Raw genomic sequence first — 17170 nt, 5'->3', positions numbered from 1 at the left:
ATCTTCTCTCCCTCCACAATCCTCAACAAAATGAAGTAAAGGAATATAAGCATCTAAACCCACAAAGATAACCAAAAAAGAACAAGGAAAACAGAAAATGCAAGGAGCAGACAGCAGATGAAGAACTTCAAACACCGTTAGGTGAAGAATGGGAGATGGAGGCCTGTTAACTGACTTGGCAGAGAGGCACAAGCAGTGACCCAGTGCCTGCAGAAGGAAGGACCATACGACCTGCAGCTCCCAGGCCTCTGGTGAGCAGGAAGCAGGTGCCGTGGAGGACAGGGGTACAACAGGGGTTGTGTGTGACAGGAGGACAGCTGAAAATCTTGACAATTGTAACAGGATGCTGCTGTTATTCTTTGGGGCTCTGTGGTGAACCATAATTCCATGGCCGCAATCATGATTTACCCTTGTTTCAAACCAAATCTTGATATTAATGTATTTTGTGGATGGACGAAAATTGTAAAAGGGGTGATACAAGAGACAGAGAGTTAAGTCTCCATCAAGGCAAGAAGTGGACAATTCTGACGTTGACAAATCAAGGAATAGTGGGATTACATGGGTAATTGGTTCCAGTACCCCTCCCACCCATGGCTACCAAAATTCACAGATGCTCAAGTTTCTTATACAAAATGGTACAGCATTTGCATATAACTCATACACATCCTCTGTATACTTTAATCATCTGTAGATTTCTTGAAATACCTAATACAATGCCTACACACAGCTTTGTCTGCATGGATTCAATGTCGTACTTGAGGCATGGCAAATTCAAATTTTGCTTTATGGAATTTTTGGGAATTTTATTTTCTGATTATTTTTGACCTACGTGTGATTGAATACATGGATGTGGAACCCACGTACAGAGGGCCAACTGTAACATAGAAACACGGAGGCCAGGATGAGAAAAAAAGTAGTTAAAAGAGTTGAAAGGGGTGGCCGCTAGGAGTGGGAGTGGCAGATGAGTAGAGATGACCTGGGGAACTGGTTTGTTCTGCTTTTTAAACCATAAATCTTTGGGGATTTTTTGATTATTTCAACTGGGTTTATTCATTAACTTGATAAAATTCAAAATCAATTTTGACCAAAATCTGCTTTTGGTCAGGACATGTATTATCTGTTTGGGCATTATCTATCTTGGGCATCCTAATCTAAGCCCTACTCCTCCCTCTGTGACACAGCAATAACACCGCCAACCCCACGATATTTCAGGAAGCTAACACCTATTGTAAATGCAAAGTGCTTAGCATACACAGTCTCTATAGAAGGCTCAAAAACTTTTTATATAATGTGTTCTCCAGAGTTAGCTATTTTAACTGACTGAGGAAAACTAATAACATAGATGGGTAAAAGACATGTTATACTTTTAGCCACAGCCTTGGCTTTAAATAATTTCCTCCTACATGAGCTGTATTCGGTCTCTCCAGCCAGGGCCATAATGGCCATAATGACAGATGTCTCGGGCCCCTTAGACATCATGTCACAGGACAGGAATTAACATCGCTTCGGTTCTTGGCTGAGCAGTGTTTGGAGCCCTGGCTAAGCCTCTGACTTCCTGACAAAGGGAAGCAGAAAAGGGGACGGTGCAGTGAGGCCTGTGTTGTCCTGACTCTTCCACCTCACCCCCTTCTAGAGTGCCCAGATGTCCCCACTGCACCCAACCTCTCTGCACTTCCTGCTGCCTCGTACCAGATTCAACATGTCTGTGGGACGGGTCAGTGGGACATGCAGGGGGAAGGGCAGCCTGGGTCCAGGCTATGCTACTGGGCTTCTCGGCACCTGGGCTCCTGGACTCAGGGCCAGTGTTTCATCAATAGATGCCACAGTGCTACCCAGGATGGCCAGAAACTGTAAGCTCCAACTCTTTTGCACTAATAAGGGGCTGACTTCTTTCCTTTTTTGGCTATAAATAACACCTTCTTGACACTATCTTAGGATTGCGTGTGTCTAGTCATTACTTGATAGGGTGAAATAATCCTTAAAATGAAAACTGGGAGAACCAGACTTAAGTCCCACTCTGCTTTAATCTCCCACATTATTTCCACAAATAATTTCATTTCCACGGGTCAGTTTTCTCATCTGCAAAGCAGGCGTGTCGCTGGCACTCACCCTACTTATAAATGTGTCTAACTCATAGGAGCTGGAATTAATGAGAGTGATGTGTAAGCTATAAAATACTGTACAAAAGCAAGGGAAAGAAGAGAAAGATGGTGAGTGAGTGGTACGCTCAGACAAGAGATCAAAAGACCAGTGAACTTACCTTTCTCGGCGAGAGAAGGCAGAACAACCAAAGGGCAAAAACTGGGAGCATTATTTTGAGCAACTGAAAAGAAAAAAGCAGTCTTTTAGTTCTTTTCTACCCCCTTGGTATCACTGAGTTCAGAACGCATTAATAGAAGTACAAGATGGTGATCGTGAAATCCGACTTAAGCAGACAGACTGTCCCACCCTGTATCGGTCAGGGCGGGCTGGATGATGCTGAGCTAACAAACAATCTCAACATCTAAGTGGCTTAGAACAGTACAGGATCCCTCTCCTTGCACCACCTGCCTACTGCAGATAGGCTGGGAGCCTCGCTCTACGTTATCCTCTCTCAAGGACCAGGCTGGAAGAGGCACCTTCTCGCTCCAGGTTTCAATAATTGCCACGCAGGGCAAAATGAATACAGCAGATTTCAGTCTTGCTCTTAGAGCTTTTGCCTAAAAGTGACACATATCACTCCTTTTCTCATGACATTGACCAAAGCTAGGAATGAGATCAAGGGTGACGAAGTGCAGTCCTACCCCGTCCCAGAGAATAGAGAGCAGAAACGTGTGGGAAACAACGCGAATGCCAGTCACTGTCACTTACTGACTCCGTGAACTGGGTAAGGCACTTATCCTTTCTGGGCCTCGGTTTTCACATCTGTGCAATGAGAATAGCACTACCTATCTGGTGAATTACTATGAAATTACAGGAGATAACACAATTTATTACATTTGGCACTGTACCCACATAAGATACAAGCTCAGCAAATGCCAGCTGCTAAGGGCAAGCAGCAAGGTATGGTGACAGCCTGGACTTCGAAGGCAGGCAGACCAGATATGGACCTCAACAGACCACTTGGAAGCAGTGTAGAGTGAAAAGTCCTCTAACTTCCTCTATTTTCAGTTTCACCATTGATAAAATGAAGATGATATAAAAATTAAATGAAGAACCAGACCCAGTATGTGACCCACAAATGCCAATTATCTTCTTTCCCTTTTCTTCCCTTACTGAACATATCTAAATCTTCATCATTCCTTTCTCTCCAATGGCCCAAACTAGGACCATACATGGGAACTCCTTGCTCACAGGGAGCTGAGGCAATGTAGCATGGCCAGCAGTCAAAACTAGGGGCTCCCGCGTCAGCGATCCCGGGTCAGTCGTCCCCGGGTCAGTCGTCCCCGGCAAGATTGGTTTGTTGCTTTTCTGCTGTGTAACCTTGAGCAAATTACTCAACCTCTCTGTCCTCAGTTTCCTTGTCTATAAAATGGGCACAATAACAGTGCCTCTCTTAGGGTTGCGAGGTTTAGATGAGCTGATGCTGGTCCAGCTTTGGTCATATAGTAACATTTAATACCTCCTGTCTCTTATTCACTCTTAATACTGTCCTTTAACAATAATACACTCTCGTCACGTCTCTTGTCCCTGTGTGTCTCCTTGAAAAGGTGTGGGTCAGAGTTATGCTCTATTCTGGTCCCAAAGTCCTTACGTGGGTCCTCTCACATCCACCTCCTTCTCTGCCTTCTCCACTTTGGTCAAGTATGCCAAACCCCAGCCTCTCTGGGTTCCAGAGCCTTCAATCCTATTGTGTCTTTTTCTACTTGGCATCATCGCCCTAGAAGCACCTGCCACTGTCATTCTAAACAATCAGATCTCAAACTTTGACAGACTTCCAAATTACCTGGAGGACATGATAACACACACCTTGCTGGGTCCCACCCCAGAGTGTCTGACTCAGCAGGTCCAGGAATGGATCTAAGGTTTACATTTTTAGCAAGTTCCCCATTGCTGCTGTTGCTGCTGATCCACACTGAGCCAAGGCGTCTGTATCTCACGTTCTGGGAGCTCCTCATGTAACTCATCATTGCTCATAAGTACCCCCACGCTCCACTACACCCAGTTGGCCAGGTTGACACTTGTCATCTTGTTGTCACTTGTTTAAAATGTCTGTTCTTCCTGGAGAGACTCTGAGAACCAGGCTCCTGAGAGTGCAACCTTCAGAGAACAATCTGCCTATCTATATTGAGGGCATTCAAATGTCCACTCTTGGATCCAGTAATTCTGTTCTTAGAAATTTACTTTGAGCTTCTGAGTTAGCGAACACACAGAGGTTCTGGGAGGGTGGGGCACCTAAAAAGGGTATGGAGGCTCCTCCCCCAGCCCCCTTGTCCTATGCACACCTTCCTTTTGGCTGTTTTTGGGTTGTATCCTTTACAATAAAACTTTAATTGTTAGTGGTTTCCCTGAGTTCTGGGAGCTATTCTAGCAAGTTATTGACCCCAAGGAGGAGATCATGGAAACCCCCAATTTATATGATCAGAAGTGCAGGAGCTCAGGACTCGTGACTGGCATCTGAAGTGGGGACAGTCTTCTGTGACCGAGACTTAACCTGTGGGGTCTGACTTTAACTCCAGGTAGTGAGTGTCTGAATTGAATTGAATCGCTGGTCCCGAAGGTTGAAGAATTGGTTGGTGGCAGGCAGGGGGCAGGGGGGGAAATGCATATTTGGTATCAGAAACATTGTGAGTAAAAAACAGCTCTTACTTCCACTTCATCAGTTGTAACATATTTGCCAGCACAGCACTGCATGGGGTAACTGTAGGCCCCACCTCATCAGACTGTTAGGGAATTAAATGAGATACTGCATGTCAAATGCTAGCCTAGTGCCAGGAGCAGATTCTATGCTTAGTAAAAGGTAAGAAGCTGGTGAGAGGATGTGAATGACGATAAAGAATAGCTTCTACAGTAAATTGCTTCCTACATATGGAAGTTTCTATGTGGGTTGTAGAGACACATAATTAGAAGAACTTGTCATTTCCTTTCCAGGTCCTTATATCTAGAATTTCGACAGGGTCCAAAAACATTTGCTTAGCAGAAGACAGGAACTGTGAGGCTTCAACTGTCTTTTCTAGACATCACATTTGACTTTGTAAACAGACCTTGCTCCACTTGCAGACAATGCACAGCTGCAGATAAGATGGGCAGCCCTAGTTCTCTTCAAAGAACAGAGAGTCCCAATGCCCCAGAGGCCCACCCCTTCCAGGAAGCCATGGGCTCTGGGGTACTGCTTAACCACAGAGCAGCCCCCCCTTATTGCACACACCACCCCCACCTCACCTCAGCACTTACACCCTTGTCCTCTGGAGGCTTACAACAGTTCCTCTCTGGCTCTACTGCCAGGAAAAGGCTGCAGTCTCATTTGCATTCACAATTGCTTAGCCTGAGACTCTGAGGTTCTGTGCTAAGATGAATGAAACTTTCTGCTCACTTCTGAGCTCTGCTCATAGCAGAATCAGAAGGCCCATGGCTGCATGCTCTTCGGACTCTCCTCTTGGTGCTCCACTGCACTAGGTCTGTGCTTTTCTCTTTCTTAATGCTGGGAGACCCTGCTTCGTCCGTTGATCTGTGACCACAGCCCCATAAGAAGGTTATGTTGCAATTGTCCATGTGTGCAGGCCTCTGCCTCTGAGGCTGTGAGGTCTGTAAGGGCAGGGACATGCTACCTCCTGCCTACCTACTGCCTACGGCTGGTCAGTGGCACTGCTCTTCGCCCCACTTCCCTTTCTCTATGTCCAGCTTTCCCCCAGAGTCACTTTTGTATACTCCCATGTAGAACAGAATTTCCTGTTCCTCCGTCATGCTCTGAAGAAGCACCCCCAACCCCCTATCTCACCCCTGGGATCCCACTACAGTAACACAAGCCACATCATAGTGTAATTCTCTGATTGGAGAGAATAATTGTCTCTTGAGGATGGGGAGGAGAATAGCACCCTCCTCCCAGGGGCATGTGAGTTGATACAAGGAATGCCTTTAGAATAGTGTCTGTATATGGTTTGGAAGTGTGTCCCCTCCAAATCTCATGTTGAAATGTGACCTTCAGGGTTAGAGGTGAGCCTGGCAGGAGGTGTTTGGGTCACAGGGATGGATCCGTCATGAATGGCTTGGTGCTGTCCTCGCAGTAACAAGTGAGCTCTTGCTCTATGAGTTCACACAAGTAGTTGTTAAAAGAGACTGGCACCTCCTCTCTCTTGATCCCTCTCTCTTTCTCAGTCTCACCATGTGACAGGTCTGCTTCCCCTTACCTTATGCCAAGAGTAAAAGCTTCCTGAGGCCTATCCAGAAGCTGGGCAGATGCTTGTGCCATGCTTGCACGGCCTGCAGGACCATGAACCAAATACACTTCTTTTCTTTATAAATTACCCAGTCTTGGGTACTCCTTTATAGTAATGCAAAATGGATAAACACAGTATGACATACAATAAGTGCTTAAGAAAGGTCTGTTTCTTAAACATCTGTCTCCTTAGCTAGACAGTCAACCCTTTGTGGGCAGGAACTTCTACCCCCTGTGCCAACAAGCTGTTTGGCACATCATAGGAACTCAATAAATCTCAGTTCCTAATTGATCCTAGTGGCAGTTCCTCAGAAACAGGGGACCTAGTGCGACATGGTTTGGCTCTCAAATCTCACCTTGTAGATCCCATAATTCCCACATGTTGTGGGAGGGACCTGGCAGGAGATGATTGAATCATGGGGGCAGGTCTTTCCCGTGCTGTTCTTGTGATAGTGAAGGGGTCTCATGAGATCTATGGTTTTAAAAACGGGAGTTTCCCTGCACAAGTTCTCTCTTTGCCTGCTGTTATTCATGTAAGATATGACTTGCTCCTCTTTGCCTTCTGCCATGATTGTGAGGCTTCCTCAGCCACATGGCACCATAAGGCCAGTTAAACCTCTTTCTTCTGTAAATTATCCAGTCTCGGGTATGTCTTTAACAGCAACATGAAAATGGACTAATGCATAGCGTTAACAGGCTCATAGTCATCATTCAGTACAGATGTCACTACACTAAATGACCAAACCACGGACTTGAAGCAAGGCCAAAGTCTATTATTGAAAATATTCAGCAAATTGTAAGAATGTTTGTCTCATGTGCCGGTGCTGACAGAGAGGTGAAGGAGAGGATCCCATCCATCCTGCAAGTCTCAGGCCCAAGGATTTCTTCCTCTAGGCAGACTTTTCTAGCCCCATAGAGGCTACTTCCTACTATTATGTATGTGATTATCTAATACAAAGGTAAGACTGGGGAAAAAAGTAATGGCAATGTCAGCTTCCGTACTGGGACTTTACATCAGTATACTGGTGTGGTTTTGTTTACTAGAGAAAATAGAATCCAAGACCATACTAATGTTTAGAACTCAGCTAAGAAGTATGTTTTGGCTCGAACTGCATCATAAATCAAAAGATGGTTTCTTACTGGTCAACATGACCCAGCTGTGAGAATAATTTATTAAACCAGTCTCCTTAAGTAAGGTTCCTCTTCTCCACCTAATCCCTTGGCCTGAGCCTGACAAGGTGGATAGGATCTTCTCCTTCACCTCTCTGTCAGCACTGACACGTGAGATGAAAATTTACTCATGGCAGAAGGGGAAGGGGAAGCAGACCTGTCACATGGTGAGACTGAGAGAAAGAGAGGGAACAAAAGAGAGGAGGTGCCCGGCTCTTTTAAACAACTACTTCTCATGTGAACTCACAGAGCGAGAGCTCACTCATTACTGTGAGGACAGCACCAAGCCATTCATGATGGATCCATCCCCATGACCCAAACACCTCCTGCCAGGCTCACCTCCAACCCTGGAGGTCACATTTCAACATGACATTTGGAGGAGTCTTAGGTCTCAGGAGGAGACAATGCACAAAGTCTTAAGACTTATCCCACCACCCACTTCTGTCTGAGGAAGACAATTTAAGGGAGAAAGAACCTTGTCCTGCTCTGCTGAAGAGTCATATCACACCATGTCAACACAACCTTGTAACAGCCAGTCCTCCTCCTTCTGTTCTGAAATGAGAAATATGGAGTCACTCACACCAGAATGCCCAAAAGCCATGTGTATCCCAAGGCATTTTCTGCTCAGGGGCCATGATGGAAGAATGACAGTCTGATGACATTGCAGCACTTTTTCTTTCTCTCCACAGGCACCCAGACACTGAAAGCAGGCAGTACACAGTATGAAAGACCACCTGCTTGGGAATAGGAAATTGCAGGAGCTGGGCCTTAGGTCAAAAGGAGGCCCATAGAAACCTTCCAGCAACATACTACCACAACCCCTCTATGGTTTCATTGTCCCCTTCAAAATTCATGTTAAAATTAAATTGCCATTGCAACATTAATAAAAGGTGAAACCTTTATGAGGCAGAGTCCTCATGGGTAGGACAAATACCATTATAAAAGGGCAAGTTTGATTCCCTTTCTTTTCTTTGCTTTTCTGCCCTTCCCCATGGAATGACACAGCAAGAAGGCCCTTGACAGATGCTGGCTCCTTGATATTTGACTCTCCAGTCTCTAGAACTGAGAGCCAATACATTTCTGTTTATTATAAATTACCTAGTCTGTGGTATTCTGTTATAGCAGCACAAAATGGACTAAGACACCTCCCAAGCACAATTTATTTCTCCTATGCTCCCGAGACACTTTATTGATGAGTATTCTAGTATCTCGTCTATTCCGCTATATTCAACCATATTTGCTCATCTCTTCCTCACAAGTCTGTGTCTAAGGAAAATGAATATATCTTATTAATCTCACTTTCCGCAGTGCACAGCACAGTTTATAGCTGAGAATAGACACTCAGTAAAGTTGAAAAACTTATGGTAAGAGAGATCCAGCACCAGAATGTTTTTTTATTTATAATCTGTAACTCCTTCTTACACTGTAAGTGACTGCAAAACAGAAATCATGGCTTATTCACGTTCAATCACACAATGTAGTGTAGAGTCAAAAAGACTTGTGTCCAAATTCTAACTATATGATTTACTTTCTGGTGACCTTGGGTAAGTGACAACCTCTCTGAGCCCTACTTCATCATGATACATGGGTGTAAGAATTAAGTGAGATAATTCATGCAAAGTGTTTGGAATCCAGCCGGGCACACAATATGAGCCCAATAAATAAAGGTTATATTGGTAATGCCAGAGGACCCCCAGGTATGATTGATGCTCAGTCAATGTTGGTTGAATAAGAACCCTTCTGTGAATTTTTAATTCCCTGCTCTAAGTTTCTGGTCAAAACTCCTGAGTTGAGTCCCCAGACTGACCCCACAGAATATATGCTGGAAAAAGTTAATGATCTACGCAGTCGGATGAAAAGAAACAGAACAGATGGAAAGAGTTGGGACAATGTGTACCTTGGTTCCTTCCCCTGCCAACTCCTGTCAAGATGTTGTAACACTCTGGTCTGATTCTCATTACTTCTGAACAAATGAATTGCTTCTTAAGCTTCTTTTTACCCAACTCTTCCATGAGTAATACAAAGATGGAAAATGACATTTTTCAGACTTTAGTGAGGTGAGGAGGTGAGAGAACAGATGGGGCAAGGGGGAACTGAGAGGTGAGAGCTCTGTTCTGAAGTCCCTCAAATACCCAGTGCTGGCATTGGGTCTCCTTTGGGGCCAAAGACCTGGGCAGGTATTTTCTCCCTTCCTCTATGAGTTAAAGCAGAGAAATTGTTATACATGGAACATTATTTCTTACATAGAAACCCACTGAGGATATTTCATTATACAATCCTGATGTTTTCCTAAAATAATTTCAGATGTTAAAATAAAATAAAAAGCCAATAGAGTAAACTCAGATCAAATCACAGGATGCTGAAGGTGGACAGCAGCAGGAAGATTCCATTCAAGAGTAATAATTAACTCCAGACACATCTTCCATGAAGTTGAGACACACGCAGGGAACGGGTAGGCTTGGGAGCAAGGGCCGAGGGCCAGATCCTGCCTGGGAGCTGTATCTGGACCTTTCAGGTTGGATATGGCTGTGGAACAAGGCACTAAACCACCAGCTGGTTTGATTTGTTAGTTTATTAGTATTTATTATTTTCAATGTATTAGTCAATTTCTTGTTAATCAATTGAGTTGGGGGAAATCCAGTCAGAAAAGGTGTCTAGACATTTATCTGTCATTTATGGGATGTGAAACACCTGCCAGAGGCAACATCATAAAGAGACAGAGAATAAGTTTGGGGTCATCGGGTCTGGGCCTGAAGCCTGCCTCTGCTTCCTACCAGCTGTGTGCTTTGGGTCAAACAATTCAACTTTCTATGCTGCGATATTCTCACCTTAAAATGGAAGAAACAATACCTACTCTGCAGTAGTATTATGAATAGTAAGTGATCTAACCCATGTAAATCCATCATGGTCTGACACACAGCAGACATATGAAGAATGTCATTTCTTCTCTCCTTGCCTACTTTGGGCAAAGTGTTATATTGAGTAATATAAAGAATATCGAAGTCAAAGGTAGGAATATCAAAGACCCCTTCCAGATCAGACAGTCCATGACTAATTTCTAGGGCAAATGCCAAGTAAGAGCCAGAATTCACCATATATTTACTCTGAAACTAAGTGAAAGAAGTTGGACACACTAAAACTCAGCTCAGCCTCTCTCTAATTTGACTCCTCCTAACTGAACACAGGGTGTTCCACCTTTCTGGATCTGAGACATCTTTGTGAATTTGCTTCTGGGACACAGGATGAAGATGTCTAGTTTCCATGTGGCTGCCCACTATTCCCCATGTCTATCCATACCACAAACACCTGAGATGGAAGCGGTGACAGGATCACAGTGAGTCTCATTTGCTATTTTCAACAATGGAAAAACTAAGGAAGTGGTATGACTTTCCTAAAGACAACCCTATAGTAAGTAGATGGCAGAGTTAGAACAATCCTAACATCTCCTTATCTGACTCCAAGAGCTTTTATGCCATATTGTAAATGCCATTCATTCACTCCTTCATCAATTTTAAATTCAGTTTCTAAAATGAACCCAGCCAGGCATGGTGGCTCACACCTGTAATCCCAGCACTTTGGGAGGCCGAGGTGGGCTGATCACGAGGTCAAGAGATTGAGACCATCCTGGCCAACATGGTGAAACCCCGTCTCTACAAAAAAAATACAAAAATTAGCTGGGCATGGTGGCGCACGCTTGTAATCCCAGCTACTCGGGAGGCTGAGGCAGGAGAATTGCTTGAACCCGGGAGGCGGAGGTTGCAGTGAGCCGAGATCGCGCCACTGCACTCCAGCCTAGCGCCTAGTGACAGAGTGAGATTCTGTCTCAAAAAAAAAAAAAAAAAAAAATGCACCGAAATATAATCAGAGTCATACCTTAAGAACCCATGTTGGGCCAATGCTGCCTTGGCCCTGAAGTCCTAACTCTATATGCATTGTCAAATACACATTGGTTGCCCCTGTTTTCCTCCACCGGACTACCATGTGCTACACTGCCTTGATTATCAAGGCAAGAAAACCAAGGGAATGTGCCAGAGTCTACTTCTATCGATTTTGCTTGTCCAGCAACAGTGCCTTCACTATTCTTTGAGGAACATCCCCTACCCTAGTGCATACAGTCTTGTTGGGACTGTCAAGCTGCCCCACTCTCCCTCTGGCAGTGTACCGACTAAGCCCAGGTGGGATCAAACTCTCTCCCTTGAATTTAAAGGTTGAATATAACCACTAAACCGTATGAAGCAAATTAATGATGATCATGGCACACTGAATAATTGTCCATTTGTTCTTGCTACATATGTCCATGGAAATGGTCCATTTCCATCTTTACTGAGACCTAGTTGCTCGTCCTTCCTTTGAGTCAATGAGCAGACTTTCAATAAGTTTCCTGTCTGCTTAAGTCAAACAGAATCCATTTCTGTTGCTTGAACCCAGTGAATCTTGACTAATCTACTCACCAATCCAAGAACATTGTCTAATGCATGACTGGGAAATAGTTAACCAAAGATGCTCACATAGCTGTCAAGGGAAAGCTACTTACTGGGCTTCTGGTACCATCCAAAGGGATAAGTGTGGACTTCAATGTCAGGAGAGCCACAGTCCAAAATGCGCCATGCTCCTCCATTCTCTTCACTGCACATCTGAAGTCCCAAGCTGTTCAGAGTGAGGCATGTCACCTCTCCTCCTGGGGAAAAAAAAAGCAGGATCAGGAAAATGAGTACAATGGAAGAATCTAATGAATGAGAAAAATTCTGCAAATGCATTGTTCAGCAGATATTTGGGATACATCACTATATTTCAGATGCTATCCCAGCCACTGCTGAAAAACCAGGTACCTGAAATCAAGGAGCCTCTTATCTAAAAGCAAAAGGATAGAGGTGGCTAATACTTATCAAGCACTTATCACGTACCCAGGGCTGTGCTAGGTCTCTGTTGGTATCACTTCACTTGGTCCTCACATAACCTTAAGAGGAAGGTAGCTTTGGCAGCCTTATATACATATGAGGAAATTGAGGCTCAGGGAGATTAAGTGACTTTTCTAGAATCACACACTAGTAAGGGAATGAACCAAGCTTTAAATACATATCCTACAAATGGACCCAAAGTTTGCCAAGCTGCCTGACCCAAGCACTGAAAGATGAACAAAAGATAGCTGAGCCAAGAGTGGAAGGCAGAAATTTGGCCAGACAGAACTGCACAGGTAAAGTGATGATCACGGGACTAGGAGCCATGTCTCAGCTACCACATTTATTAGCCAGTTACCCTCTCCACGCCCCCACTTCCTTATCTGTGAATGAGGATTACTTCTCTCTACTCATGTAGAGGAGATGCTGAGGATTTGATAAGAGCATAGATGTGACTGTTTTCTAAACTGCAGAGTGCTGTGCACAGGGGAGAGGGAGTTATTACCCTTATTACCTTTTAATTGGGAAACATTAAGAAATCCAAAGCCAGTGCAGCATGGGTCCATATCACACAATCGTTCACATTCGAAGAACCTGGCATGGGAAGAGAAAGAGCAGGACTGAAGGCTTTCATTGGTGGCCCAGGACCTACTGGGTGGGCTGATTGTAGTCATTCTTGCTTTTGGGGACCAGCTTTTTTATGACTACTTAAACTGGGGGTGCTTTGGTCAAGGTGCAGGAGTGGTTGCTTAGCTTGGAGGTTCATTCTGAAAACAAAATTCTACTCCTCTCAGGAATATTGTCCTGCCATTAGTCATTTATTCACCCATTCATTCATCATGCATATATTCTGTGCCTCTAATGTGGCAGGCTCCAATCAAGTTAACTGAGGATCCTAAATGTACTTCTTCAATCCTTTTATGTAAGCAGAAAGTCTCAGCTTTGGACTCTGGGAACATAAAGAAATAATAGGGAAGGCATTTCTAGAAAGAGGAGAGTCCATGGGCTTACAGTCAGGGTGACCCAGCCAGGGGCCTGTTGAAGCAGCAGGAGCTGAGCCTATACTCCCCTTCGCTTCCACTCTTACTCACTGTGCAATGTGGATAATCACACTCTACCAATGCATTTCTGTTTTCTGGCTCAGCCCATCCAGCCAGACTCTCTCAAGACTAACCTTCTTATCCACTCAGTGTAGATACTAAGCCCCACCCTCAGCTTCTAGGGCCAGTCATAGCAGGAGGGACTTAATGGCTCCAAACCAATGTTTCTGGGCTCAGTTCCAAGTTCACATGCTCCTGTCTGACCACTCTTTCTTGAATCCTGAGAGGTTTTTCAAATCCTTAGTCCTTTCTTGGTGTAGGGGTCCTGCCTTGTGATTGCCATTCTCCTTCCCTGAACCCAAGTCGCATCCCAGTGGTGATGCTTTTATCTGCTGGGCAGCATCCCTACTGTTGGCAGCATCCATGCCCTGATGCCTGCAAGTCACCTCTCTGCCTTTCCATCTCCTAGTTCCCTGCCAACCTGCCCACTTACCACTTCCTTTTCCTATCTTGGAAGCTCATTTCTAAGATCGAGTCTGGACCACGCATTTTCCCCACCAGTTACATTTCCCTGAGTCCAGATGCACAATCTGCTCCCCTAGTTCCCATCTCAGCTCCACGGTCAGGCTGATCCCTGGTTCCAATCCTCCTTTTATCCACCCTTCCCATCAGCACAGTGGTGTCCAGATGAATCTCAAGACAGACTAGCCTGCCTCACCATTTTACCCCCATTTTCAAAAGTAGACCTTAAGCACCAGCAACATGATTTAGTTTCATCACTCAAGAGCACTTCATAGATCAATGGTTCATGAATGAATGAATGACCCTTGAATTTTCAAGTATGAAAGAATTACCAGGGGAAGCTTCCATAAAGTTTGGATTCTTGAACCACATCCCAGGAAACGCTGATTCAGCAGGTTCGAAATAGGCCCCAAGGATGCAGTTTATAAATAGGACCCAAGAATGCAGATCTGTGGATCTTACCCATTAGAATTCACATTCAGCTCTCCAGGTGATTCTAATGGGAGAGGTCCACAGACAACACTAAGAGAGACATCATCTTCAATTAAAGCAACTAAATAATGACTAAGCAAATAAATCAATAATAAAATAAATTTTAAAAATAATAAATTAAATTACTTACATGCCTATGAGTCTATTAAAATTTCGACTTGATCTCCAGATTCTGAGTACTACAATGTGAGGTTCTGAGAATCAAGTTTATTACCAAACTTGATCATTTACGTTAAATAGTAAGATGTGGCTCAGTGGCTTTTTCATCATCCACCTGGAGTTCAAGGCTAAATACTGTATTTACTTATCAGTAACTTACCTGAGCTAAGGTTTTCAGATACAGTTACCTCCTCATTCATTACCTTTTCCCCTTAGCTTTGGGATTTGCTTCTGTTTCTAACTGTGATTGTGTCATCTTCTTTAAGGAAATATTTTTAATAATAAATGTTAGGAGTGAGACACAAGTAGCTTACCCATTAGAAATAGATTTTTCAGACATGGGCACTTTATTTCTAATGGACATCCCCATCAGTTTTTGGAACGGCAGGCGAGTATAAAAGTTCTTCACTTTATCTTCCAGTATAACTACATAAAGGAAGAAAGAAAATATATTACTTAGCGATTTGCTGTAGTCAGGAAAATATGAGGATGAATGAGTAAAACCCAGACTGAAAGTTTCCAATTAAAGACGACACATTAAATTCATATTAACTCTCAGTTCCTATCCCAAATCTCACTAAAATGATGGTAAGTCCATAGGGACAAAGATTTTTTTAAAAAAAGTGGGGACACAGCAACAAAATGTTGGAAGCTAAAAAATATGAGGAATAAAAATGGGTCTAATAGACCTAAGAAAACGACTCAACTTTCCTGTGGTAAGAACCAAGAAGCAATGCAGTCTGCCCTCTGGAATCCCACAAGGTGTAAGTATGGTAGCCCTGCGGGTGAAGGTGGCCCAAACTGAAGTACTGGCTGAAATCTCTTTAAGAAGCTATTAGGTCTCTAGATGCTCGCCTCTGCCCTCCACAGCCGACAACAGCCCCCTCCCCACCATGGAAGAAGGTAGAAATTCATTTTCTCAAGGGGACAGAAGAGAGGATCTCTCGGGCGCATCAGGTACAGTCCATGGCATGAGCACTTCACTGGAAGCAGGAGATTCTTTCAAGTCAGCCTGCATAAAGAATACTGAGATGTTCCCTGCCTCCATTTTCCAAACTTATTTGGCGCCAAAACCACCAGCAGCCAGGATTATACTCCAAGGCCAGATGTCGAAACTCCTCTGAAGGAGGAACCTAAAAATACTGGCGTGAGGAATTCTCCAAAGGGCAGCTCAACTGGATTATCCCTCAGAGAAGTCTAGAGTCAACAAGCTCCCACCACACATCTGGGGCTATGCAGTCATCTTGTGGACCCCTTTGACATTCAAGTGGAAAAATAAGTCACTGGACATCTGAGAAAGGCCTCCAACAAAGAAGACAGAACAGTAAATGAAGGGTGACAACATCTGGAGAAAACAGACTGTATGGGGTTAAACAAAACTCCAAAAATATGGCATCATTAATGGCCTGGGAGAGAAAAGTCACTGTTGCTGACATTATCTGTAATATACAGCCAAATGGAATTCTGATACATGCAGTAAAGGTGGATCTCTTAGGAGAGAGGATTATTTTCTAAAGTCAGTTTGATGCAGTTCTGACTGCCTTCACATCTCTATAAGGAACATGGACAACTTTACTTTTAAAACAAGAAGAAATTAGTTTTAAGTGTAAATAAACATTTTTGTTTCATTTTTATTTAAAAAAAAAAAGCCGACTTCTGCATTGAAAAACTGCCCCCAAATAACCCTTTTTCATATTTTTTGTTTAAACTGAGACAATCACGCAGTGGTTTATTGATTCTAACCCTGAAAGTTTGGATCCGATTTCCCATCTTCTTGAAACCAATAAAAGCATAAAGAAAACAGTTTTTAAAGAAGAAACTAATCTGGATATTTCTAAAACCACAGAGCCAGCAGCACACTGGAAATACAGTTTATGCAGATTCCTCCAAGTGCTCACCTTTCTTCCGGAACAGGGCCATTGGCCTCTGAGGCAGGATCAGTCTGCAGCCCTGGGGACTGGACTCCATGATGTCATCACACACCTGCGCCTCTGGGTACAGGGTGCAGGTGAAGTACAGGGAACCACTGTCTGTTATTATCTCTGCGAGCTGACAGAAAGAGTGCTCCTGCACACAACCTATAGGCAAGAGAGCAGTGTGTTTTTACCTCCCGTGGAGTCTACAGGATTCTCTGCGGGAGGGGGGTGGGAAATGCCTGGTAGAGATCCCTCCTAGTTAGGGCAGAGGCCTGAGACTGTCATGATCATCCAGTCTGGAAGGCCCATGCAAAAACGCTGGGGTTCTGCTAGCTGTGGAGGGGGCTGTGTGCTCCTGAATAAAGGCAGAGTCAAAGGCGTAAGGGGCAAATCTCAAACTCAGAAATACAAGAGGCAAAAGAGAAACATTCCAATGGATCCACCCACGGCCATCTCAGAGGGAGTCAGGATCTGTAGACAGAGGCCATGGGACTGTAAAAACTACGAACTTTATGAATGATCTCCCTGCACCTGTGCCCATGTCAGCCTATGCCCCTGGTATATATGAGCTCCCCAAGGGTAAGAAACATGGTTGATTTGATTCATTTTGGGTGTTCT

General features: G+C 44.1%; 1 protein-coding gene across 1 annotated transcript in view; it reads right to left on the bottom strand.

Annotated features, from left to right (window-relative positions):
* TG (thyroglobulin) overlaps positions 1-17170 on the bottom strand; it is a 275160-nt gene that overhangs the window by 156055 nt on the left and 101935 nt on the right. Inside the window, exons 31-35 of the mRNA XM_064384611.1 lie at positions 16535-16714; positions 14951-15062; positions 12938-13017; positions 12060-12203; positions 2261-2323 (exon numbers count right to left, since the gene is read on the bottom strand). Of these exons, the coding sequence (XP_064240681.1) occupies positions 2261-2323; positions 12060-12203; positions 12938-13017; positions 14951-15062; positions 16535-16714 (579 nt within the window). The remainder of the gene's footprint in view (positions 1-2260; positions 2324-12059; positions 12204-12937; positions 13018-14950; positions 15063-16534; positions 16715-17170) is intronic.

Source organism: Aotus nancymaae, unplaced genomic scaffold (assembly GCF_030222135.1).
Source record: "Aotus nancymaae isolate 86718 unplaced genomic scaffold, 86718_ANA_hifiasm-v0.15.2.pri h1tg000036l, whole genome shotgun sequence".
In the NCBI taxonomy this organism is placed as follows: domain Eukaryota; kingdom Metazoa; phylum Chordata; class Mammalia; order Primates; family Aotidae; genus Aotus; species Aotus nancymaae.
Note: the sequence above shows the minus strand (reverse complement) of the source record. Positions and strands in the feature narration are given on the sequence as shown.